The sequence below is a fragment of the Spinacia oleracea genome, chromosome 6 (assembly GCF_020520425.1).
Source record: "Spinacia oleracea cultivar Varoflay chromosome 6, BTI_SOV_V1, whole genome shotgun sequence".
In the NCBI taxonomy this organism is placed as follows: Eukaryota; Viridiplantae; Streptophyta; class Magnoliopsida; order Caryophyllales; family Amaranthaceae; genus Spinacia; species Spinacia oleracea.
Genome location: NC_079492.1, coordinates 92,763,440 through 92,773,676, shown reverse-complemented (window position 1 = coordinate 92,773,676; position 10,237 = coordinate 92,763,440). Strand labels below are relative to the sequence as shown.

Here is a 10,237-nt window from a genome sequence, read left to right as displayed (position 1 = left end):
CTCAACATACACCCGCAAGGTAGAGATTGAGGGTTCGGGGGACTATAACTACCGAGAGGAGTACTTCGCTCGTCGATAACTCCAGAGGCAGGATATCCTTACTAGCTCAGCATAAATAATTGAAGGGACATGCGTTAACTATTAAACTAATCTGAGTTGATTTTAGAAATATGCAACATATAATACTGATTCGATCGTGATTATCTGATTTAAATAGCATTAAGGGACCTAGCATGATAATCCGATTTCCCAAAAATATCATATTTGTTAGGCGTGATAGAACAATCAGATTTAGTTAGTTTAACAGTTCATAAAAAGGGCGAGGAAAGCAGTTAAATCATCGAAAAGGGACACATTACGACGCACCCTTGAGAGGTGCGTCACGGTTCTCAGAAAACTAACCACTTTGACTTCGCTATTTCTCCTTTTTATTTAACGAATCTCAATTATGGGACAGGATACGTTCTGTTCGATTTATGGATCGATTGCGACAGAACACGTGAACAGTTTCGCAGCGAGAGGCTTAGGCTAAGGGTTGGAGTCAATACTCAGAATATAATTGTGTGTTGTTGTGTGTTCCTTTCACGTCGAATTTAGGGGTCTATTTATAGGGAAGAGTTCGTGGAAAGATAGAATTGCAGAGTTCTAATCCACAAAGAATTAGGAAAAAACACGTACCCAGGTATTTTCAGCGCCCAGGGTTGGGCGTCAAAGAGTTCGGCGCCCAGCTCTGGGCGTTGGAAATAGGATCCAGGCAATTTCAGCGCCTAGGGCTGGGCGTTGAAATTGCTGTTTGGGCCGTTTCTTTGTCAGATTCGGATTCCTAGAATCCGGAGTGTTTGAGACTTTAATCGAGTCTTTTAGTGCGTATCAATTTCATGACGGAATGCGTCTGGGCCCGTTACGAACTCTAGGCTCGTTAGGATTTTAATTAATACGTAACTCTTATTTCCGAATCATATTAGGAATAGGATTCTTGCAGTTTTCTATCTCATTTAGGATTTATGTTGGAGTGCAACACCTAATTCTGACAGGTTTCTATCTTTTATGACTTGCCACTTTTAGAAGCTACCCTTTACGGCAGTTACTATTTTTAGCGGGTTTCCATAAATAGCAGCTTTCGGGTGAAATGAAAAGGGGAATTGAGATTCGTTATTTTATAGGAGATGTGTTGTCAAGTGGAGATTTACGCTTTCATCATCGAACCTTTCCCTTTCGGGAATGGGGACAAAAGTAGGTGTCTACAGCTACTTAAAAATAAGTGCGTCCGACAGGGATTCAAAGCTAAAAATTCTCAACTTAAAGATGAATTGTTCACCCAAAATATCCTAGATTTTGCACATAGAACTTGAACTTGAAAGGTTTGAAACTTGAAATATTAAACTTGAAATATTGAACTTGAAATGTTAAACTTTGAAATATTGAACTTTGGAATATTGAACTTGAAACTTTGAATTTGAACTTGAAACTTTAAACTTAAGAGTTTTGAATCTCAAAGATCGGACCTTTTAATGTTGAAAAGGCTTAATCTTTGATGTGCTCTTACTTTGAAATAATCCTAGTTTAGGGAAGTGATTATGAACAACCCTAAACATTATTGGATCTTGGAACTTGAACTTGAAATTTGAAAAGTGGAGTCTTGAATCTCAAAGACTAAACCTTTAAACATTAGAAAGGTATCATATTTGATTGAATCATATTTTGAAGATGATTCTACTTCAAGGAAGTGATTACAAACAACCATGAACATCATTGAATCTTGAAAGTTTGCATTTTGTGTCACATAAAGTTTGGATTTTGAAAGAAATGTATGATTGTTGTAAGTGACATTTTTAGGATTAAAAATGACAACTTACTAATCATTTTTAAAAGAGAAAAATCAAAGAAACATGATTGATTATGGTGGGATTCGGAATTACCTATTGAGGTTTAGGCAAGAATTCCGTTTAGAGCTCCCAATTGCTTAGAACTTGAAATATTGTATGAGATTTTGAAGGTTTTTTGGATTTTGATTTGAGTGGCAATTTTTGTATTACGACGTTGTGTTTCGATTTTGCCTCCCCATAATGCTCAGAATTAGGGGTTTTTATAGAAGGATTTGCTGCTAAACGCCAGCCAACGCCAGCGCAGCACGCAGCTGGAAGCGCCTAGCGCTAGTGACGTGGCGCAGAAGCCGCCAAAACAAGGACGCGGGCTCCGTCCTTGCTTTGTCTTGTATTGGTGTACCTTTGTACTATTCGTACGAAGTTGGCACGTAGTGATTTCTTGGGGATTAAGGCTTGGTTTGCTTCTAAAAACAAGTCGTTTCGGGTTTTTGAATTCCGGTTTTACGGGACGAGGCCCGGCTTGCTCGGTTTTGTGGGTCGGTGCCCGAATTTGGATTGCTTAATGTCATTTTGACTGGAAAAGGCCTTGTAAAACCAATGGGGTGGTCCATTGGGCGAGATTGTACTTGGATTTTGAAATTGATTTTTGGAATTTGTATTTTGTACCGTGTTCCGGAAGGGGAACGGCCTCGGGGATTGGATTTTGGCTCTTGAATTTTGGACATGTTCTTAGCAATTGGGATTTCCGCATGGAGTTGCTCCAACCGCCTAATAAGGATAATGGTATCGTCATCATCCCAGAGGGGAGACACAAATTAGGTGTCTACAATATATAAAAGTTATCTATTTTTTAGTGATTTTTTTTTTCATTTTAATAAAACTTATTTCTTCAAAATCACTAACAATATATAAAATTATTCATTTAACCTTTTAAAATATTTATCTATCAACTTTTTTTTTACTAATATAAAAGTTAATCAAAACTAGGTTAAAGTTACTAAAAAATGAGTAAAAGTTATCTGGGTGTACAATAAATTTAATGTACACCTTATGCGCGCAAGACCTTTTGTTAGTGCATTATGCGAAACCACGGTCCACGGGTGCATTTCTCGAAAAAAAACTTTAATTACTTGGAACACCCAAGGAAACCTGAAATTTACTCAAATAACCCTACACATCAACACATTTTAATCTTTGACCTCCTCCCAACTTTTTCGCGAGTAAAGCAGTGTTCTATTTTAGTTTCGATCTCCTCCTCTCTCTTCCTCTTTCGTACGCACCTCGTCCACCACCCAACCTCTCGTTCTCTCTCCTCAAACCCCCACCGTCAAAGGCGGAAATCCCAATCCCATCCACCAGCTACGAAGATGTTGAGGGTGGCGGCAAGGCGGCTCTCTTCTCTCTCCTCCTCTTCATGGCGTCCCGCCGCCTCCTCCACCGTTGTCTCCAAGGCTCCTCTCTCCCGTGACGACGAGGAGTGCAGATCCACCCCTTTATTCGTACCTCATTTGTACTCTCACTATCGAGGTTAGGGTTTCCATCCAAGACGTAGAGTAATTTGAGATTTTTTCATTTGGTTGATTTTTTATGTTTAATCTAAAGTTAGGGTTTCGTTTGGATTTCGATTTCTATAATTGTGTTTGTCTCGCTGATTTGAAAAAGATCTCGAAAAGTTGCGATTTTTTGTTGTGCTTTGAATTCATATTTTTTCGGCCCTTGTTGTTTGATTATTGTATTTTTGTTGGCGATTCAATGAAAACACGTTTATGCGTTTATGCTATGTATAGTGGGTGAGTCGTGAAGTTGTTTAGAATTCTAATTTAGGCTAGGGTTTTGGAGAGGTTAAATCATTTGCGTTTGTGCTTTTGCAAAATGAATGGAGGCTGTACCGGAGTTTTAAGTATTGGTGATTGGGTGTCTTAAAAAAATGGTGAAATGGAGACGATTTACTCCGATTTGTATGGTTCAATAGTGTTATTGCAGTATTTTGTATTCGCATACAAGGGCAAGATTAACTCGAATTTGTAACTTGCTGTGCTTTATTGTTTGCAGAATTAGTGTTGCCATACAATCCTCTGATTGTTGATATGTGATTGGGCTTGAAAGCCATGGTGGCATAAGTATCATGAGTAGTATACAGGATAAGTTTGTTGGCAAAATTTGGCAATTTTATTTTTTCAAAGTGGAGAGTTATGTACGTAATAGAAGTTAATTAATTTGTCCTCCTTCCTTATTTTGCAGTTTTCATTATCTAATCTATGCTTGAATTTTTTTCATAGGGAATCCGTTTTTACTATAACATACTTGAGCATGCGCTTTTTTTAGCTAAACTAATTCTATCAGCTTAGGCTGTGTGAGCTGCTTTCAATCTTGCTAAACTTGTAGTTTCCGTATGTCTCAAATTTGTTATCTGCAACGAGGGGTTAAGAATGAAAAGGTATCTTGTTAGAAAATATTGAGAGATTCCAATATTGTGTAAAAAAATATTTTTCCCAACAAGTAACAAAGACTCAAATCAAAGAGATTCCAAAATATGCTTTTTCCAAAATCTTGGAGAGCTTTATGTTTTTGCAGAAGCTCTTCATCTTAGTTACTCAAGTACAGAAAAACTCGGGTGATCGTATCCTGTTGAACTACTACCTTTGTTTTTCTATTTCTATTTCTTGTCTCCTTTCATGTCTCTATTGAGTATTGACTTTATTCATTGAGAATAAGATGGGTAGTCATGCCACCAATCTGAGGTAACAACAGTGACTATACCTGAGTATAATTGCACGTAGATAGTCTGTGTGAAAGCTTGAATTGTGCTGTAATACTATCAGTCAATGACATTCCATTGCAATAGAAGACAATAGGACGAGTGAGGTTATTTCAGAAAGTAATACGAAAGTTAGGTTCCGTTGTACTTGATTAGCTAGATATCCATAGGAAGAGTGATTTTTCTTTCATGTTGCTGTTGGCTTCTTTGTCAGACCACTTGGATCTTTGTGCAAGAGTACAAGTGTATTATCCTTAGTGAATACAGATGTGTTTCATCATTGTGTTATTTCTTTGATGCCCGATGAATGATATCCTTTATCCATATAGCTGGTCTTTTTCATTGGGGAGTTGTCTATATTAAACTAATACCTATATGTAATGTAGGTATCTGTTTTAGCAATTGTCTTTGTGAATGATACATAGAGTTCCCCTGTGATCTTGAATAAAGCGCATCCATCATATCTTATCTGGTTTTGTATTTGCTAATGTTGAAACATTAATCTTTTAATATTTGATTGTTGATTGCAGGATTTGCTAGTGAGCACCTGATCCCAAAAGCTGAACATGGCATAATCCTTGATGTTCCAGCTACTGTGCATGCAATTAAGAATCCCTCGTCAAAAATAACGTATGATGAGTACAACCATGAACGATATCCGCCTGGTGATCCCAGCAAGAGAGCATTTGCTTACTTTGTTCTCACTGGTGGAAGATTTGTGTATGCTTCCCTTATTCGACTGCTTGTCCTCAAGTTTGTGCTGAGTATGTCTGCTAGTAAGGATGTCCTTGCGCTGGCATCACTTGAGGTTGATCTCTCAAGCATTGAGCCAGGGACTACTGTGACAGTGAAGTGGCGTGGAAAGCCAGTCTTCATCAGGCGCCGAACAGAGGATGACATCAAGCTGGCTAACAGTGTTGATCTTGGATCCCTGCGTGACCCACAGAAGGATGAAGAAAGAGTTAAGAACCCTGAGTGGCTTATTGTCATTGGTGTCTGCACTCATTTGGGTTGCATTCCTTTGCCAAATGCTGGAGACTATGGTGGATGGTTTTGTCCTTGCCATGGTTCTCATTATGACATCTCTGGTAGAATTCGCAAGGGTCCTGCACCATATAATCTTGAGGTACCCACTTACTCTTTCCTGGAAGACAACAAGTTGCTAGTTGGTTGAAGAACCAACGAGATGATGGAAAGCCACTTTAAGCCAGGGATGATGGCGATATCTAGAATTCTTTCTTTTTTGGTTTTCCTTTAGTGAACTTGGATATCAGAAATTTTCTGAGACATTCGCATATAAATTTATTTTGCTTTGACCATGTCAAAAACATACTTGTGTAATTTTATCTGGTGAAGTTGGTGTTAAGAAATAATCTGCTGGGCGTTTTGCTTAGTATAAATTTTTGGTGATGGTTTTCAACAATACATTCAACTCGTGGCATTATTTTGATAGTAATGATACTTTGAATTTTGATGAATGTGGCTCTGTAGATATTTAGAAGTATTTACAGTACATCTCAACAAAGACTGTATTTGCCGCACAAAATGCTCTTCAGAAACATACAAGGGATGAGATGAGATTTTCTTGTATTATTTTTACAATGGTAGTATCTAAAATAATAAGAATTTGGCAGGGTATAATTATCTTTCGAGAATGCCCTTAACATATACCATTCCCTTCTCGTTTAGCTGTAGTTCCTTTCTCATTTGCTCTACTTGCTGATCATCTCCCTGAACAACGATTTCTGATAGTGTCCCGTTTTCTCTTACAACCATTTTGATCTTGATCTGTTCCTTTCGTGTTGCTCGTTTCCAATAATATGCTCCACTGTGAAACAAAAATGTGAACGATGAAGAGGGTCTTACACTCTTACTAATGAAACAAAAAAAAAAAGTGGCGATAGGACTTACGCCAAAGGACTAAGTGCAATGATATAAAACCAATTGTTGCCCACATCTGGAAATGTAATAGTGAGCACAAGAGCTACACTTGCTAGGCTTATGCAAGTGCAGAATGTCAGCAATGCTGCTTGCCCTCTACTCGGTAACATTGTCCCTTCAAAACTGCAATAACAGTATTTACTATCAATTCATCAATAGACAAATGTAGTCCATACCCACAGAAAAACAACCAACTTACGTAATCGTCTCTCCTCTATCAGTCACCGTAAAATTGTTGCGAGTGAAGTAGGATAACACTTCCCCTGCAACCTGATTTGGAGCCTTCTTTATCTCATCCCCTTGTACATAAGTCTTTTTTACTATCTAAAACAACATCACTTAAATCAATTATCAAATGGAAAAGGCACTATATATAACTTGTTACAAAACAAAAGGGTAGCGACTCACTATTACTAACCTTAGATTTCACTGACCGTTTGATCAGAGACCAAAGCCCAGGAACAGATATAACAAACAGACCCAGAGAAGTATAATAACTAGCAACAGAATACCCAACACTTTCCGCCATTAAAATAACTGAGGAAGGATTCTCATGAAGATGATTAGCTAAATCTGTTGCCAATTCTGAGGATATACTCATTTCTTCTACAGATGCACCCATTTTTACTACCCTTTTCGCCTTCAAATTAGCTGCAAATGGGTGGTGTTGGTTGTGGTTCTGGTTGGAGAGATAATTTTCTCTGGTTTTGTAATTCGAGATTGAACAATAACATGAGAGTGGAGAGAATAGGTTTGCTGCCATTTTTTGATGCAATTTTTCTGATAATTTTTAGGGGATAAGATAGTTTTGGCTGTGGAAATGTGTTTTTTCTACAATGGAACAATTATAACTAATGATGACGTTGTAAGACGTTGCTTTTGTTAGAAAGATTACCTCCACAGGGTTTTCATCTCGGCCATTCATTTGTCTACATGTTGAAATCTAAACCATACATTACTTTTAGGCATCAAAAAGGCATAAATTGTACTCCATCCGTCCCGGAATACTTGACCTGTTTTCCTTATCGGGTCGTCCCTTAATACTTAACTTGTTTCTAAAAATGGAAATATTCTAACAATATTATATTATTTCTCACTCCACCCCTATTAACCCACCTACCCCCTACTCCATACAAAAAATAATTAAAAATTCAACCCTAATCTCTCCCAACCCCACCTCTTAACCCACCTCCCACTAACTACATTAAAATAATACCCCACTATCAACTAATACCTATTAAATTAAATAAGTCAATTCAAGTCCCTTAAACTCTATGCCGGTCAAACCGGGTCGAGTATTCCGGGACGGAGGGAGTATATTATCTCACTATTTTATTTCCGATTTGATCGGTTAAAATCACAATTTCACATCTTGAACATAACATTGTTAATGTTAATTTTTGATTTTTAATTTTTGGAAAAGACCACAAATACCAGAGGGTTTCTAAACATCAACTAGTGAAACTAGATTTTAGTTCATGCAATGCAAGGATTCTATTAAATTGTTAAGTTATAATAAAGCTCTTATACCAACTGAGGAAGTAAAAATCCATAACGGTTATGCAGTGACAAATTCATAATATGTATAACAGATGGTATGGAAAATGAAAACAATGATACTCCTTCCGTCCTGGAATATTCGCAGCGTTTTGATCGGACACGTTTGCCAATGCACAACATTGACCACTAATATTTTTAACTACGTTTTTTAAACTTATAAAATACGGATTTTTCATTAAATGCCCTGAGGTTTCCCTTAATGCACCAAATACCCCTAAACTTTCCAGAATGCACTAAACACCCCCAAGGTTTTAAAATATAATACAATATGCCCTTAATGTGCATTTTCCGTCCATTCCGTTAAGTCTCTGTTAGCGTGAAATTACTTTTTTACCCTTACTCAACCATTTTCTCAACTAATCCTAATATTAAAACTTAATTATATTAATTAAACCCCCAAAAATTAATTAATACTATTATTTTAAAAAAATCAAAACTTTTATTTGGGCTTTTCTTCTTCCCTTCACGCATCAATCATCATCATCTTCTTCTTCTTCTTCTAAACCATCATCGTCCCTAATTCCTTCATCCCGTCAAGAAAAACCCACCATTTTCCTTCAATTCCTTCATCCCACCATTTACCGTCACTTTCCTTCGATTCCTTCATCCCTCCCAAAAAACCCACCATTTTCTCTCTCCGCAAGCTGCGATAATGGTGGATTTACAACCCATTTTATTACCGAATAACAACAACATCAGCAGCAACACTTCTAATCAACATCCACCTGCAAAGGATACTTAAGAAGGTGGCCCTGCAATAATGTGAAACTTTCAACAGTGAATTTGTTCCAGTTATCTTCGGCAATATCATTCACCTTTCTCACACATTCTAAACTTTTCGGTTCATTGAAGCATTCGTCTAGCAACCCAAGATGTTCGGCCCACAATGATGTTCTATAACCGTAGATCTATGACAAATTAGTTTCACTTCCAACTCTTCCTCTTCTCCAACTTCCCACCTTCCTTATTTACCATCTTAAAACCCTTGCAACATTTTTGGTTTGAATTTCTTTTTGATTTTGTGGGGTGGGTCGTTTGAAAGAATTGATTTGTGGTATGGTGCGACGACCCATTTGAAATTGGGCGGCGACCCAAGCTAAGAAACCCACATTTGAGCCATTTGGCGTCGACCCATTTGAAATTGATCGGTGTATTGCAAAACCCAGTACTCAATTTGAGTTTTGTGTTCTAGAAAGGAACTGATCGAGATTCGAGAGTGATGCGTGGGGGAGAGAGGGGGCTTGCGGTGGTTGTGGATTTGGTGGTTCTGGGTGGTGGTTTTGATTTTTGAGGATTACGGGATTATGATGATATGATGGCAAAGAAGAGAAAAAAATAAATTTGGTGGAGGATTGGAGATGGTAGATGAGCCATAGAAGAAGAAGAAAAGGAAAGAGGTGGAGACTACCATGGGGGGGGGGGGGGGGAGAGAGAGAGATGAGCAATGTAAATAAAAAAGAAAAAAATTAGGAAAATAATAATAAGTAGAGGTAATGTGAACGGTGACTTAACGGAATGGACGGAAAATACTCATTAAGGACATTTTGTGTTATTTTTAAAACCCCAGGGGTGTTTGGTGCATTCTGGAAAGTTTAGGGGTATTTTGTGCATTAAGGAAAACCTCAGGGACATTTCATGAAAAATCCGTACAAAATGAAAAACCTCTGTCCGGAATACTCGCATCGCGTTTCTTATGAAGCCGTCCCATATACTTGCACCGTTTCTATAAATGACATATTTTTCTAATTTTATATTGTTTTTTCACTTACCTATGATCCCACTTATATTCCTAACATCTAAAAAAACATTAAAAAAAATCACCCCCACCCCCACCCCCACCATCCTCAAAAAGTTAACACATTTTCCACTAAATATAGTAACAAAAAAAATACCAATATCCACTACCATCTAATTAAATAATAAGTCAATTAATTTGTCTTAAACTATGTGACAGTCAAACTGGTGCGAGCATTCCGGGACGAAGGGAGTATTATATACTTCCTCTATCCCAAATTACTCGTTACACTTACCTTTGCACAAAGTTTTAGGTGGTAAGTGATTGTTTGGTTATCAATTGTTATTTTATTGAAAAAGTAGATGTGATAGGAGTTAATGGGGTATTTTCTTAATTGAATGAGAGAGGGTGTGAAGA

General features: G+C 37.5%; 2 protein-coding genes across 2 annotated transcripts; one reads left to right on the top strand and one right to left on the bottom strand.

Moving 5' to 3' along the window:
- Positions 1-3,042: 3,042 nt before the first annotated feature.
- Positions 3,043-5,984, top strand: LOC110804916 (cytochrome b-c1 complex subunit Rieske-4, mitochondrial-like). Its single transcript, XM_022010512.2, has 2 exons — positions 3,043-3,353; positions 5,115-5,984. Exons 1-2 carry the CDS (start codon positions 3,194-3,196, stop codon positions 5,756-5,758), a joined length of 804 nt encoding a protein of 267 aa, XP_021866204.1. The 5' UTR covers positions 3,043-3,193; the 3' UTR covers positions 5,759-5,984.
- Positions 5,985-6,088: 104 nt separating this feature from the next.
- LOC110804915 (protein COFACTOR ASSEMBLY OF COMPLEX C SUBUNIT B CCB1, chloroplastic) lies at positions 6,089-7,369 on the bottom strand. The gene is made up of 4 exons (XM_022010511.2): positions 6,944-7,369; positions 6,725-6,849; positions 6,496-6,648; positions 6,089-6,412 (listed from the first exon to the last, which is right to left on the bottom strand). Exons 1-4 carry the CDS (start codon positions 7,286-7,288, stop codon positions 6,226-6,228), a joined length of 810 nt encoding a protein of 269 aa, XP_021866203.2. The 5' UTR covers positions 7,289-7,369; the 3' UTR covers positions 6,089-6,225.
- Positions 7,370-10,237: the final 2,868 nt, after the last annotated feature.

Bases quoted from the DNA above. Each gene is read 5' to 3' on its own strand.
- LOC110804915 (XM_022010511.2), bottom strand. From the start codon at position 7,288: ATGGCAGCAAACCTATTCTCTCCACTCTCATGTTATTGTTCAATCTCG. The intron at 6,850-6,943 runs GTTAGTAATAGT...ATGTTGTTTTAG, and splicing joins AACGGTCAGTGAAATCTAAG to ATAGTAAAAAAGACTTATGT. The intron at 6,649-6,724 runs GTAAGTTGGTTG...CTGTTATTGCAG, and splicing joins GATAGAGGAGAGACGATTAC to TTTTGAAGGGACAATGTTAC.
- LOC110804916 (XM_022010512.2), top strand. From the start codon at position 3,194: ATGTTGAGGGTGGCGGCAAGGCGGCTCTCTTCTCTCTCCTCCTCTTCA. The intron at 3,354-5,114 runs GTTAGGGTTTCC...TGTTGATTGCAG, and splicing joins TTTGTACTCTCACTATCGAG to GATTTGCTAGTGAGCACCTG.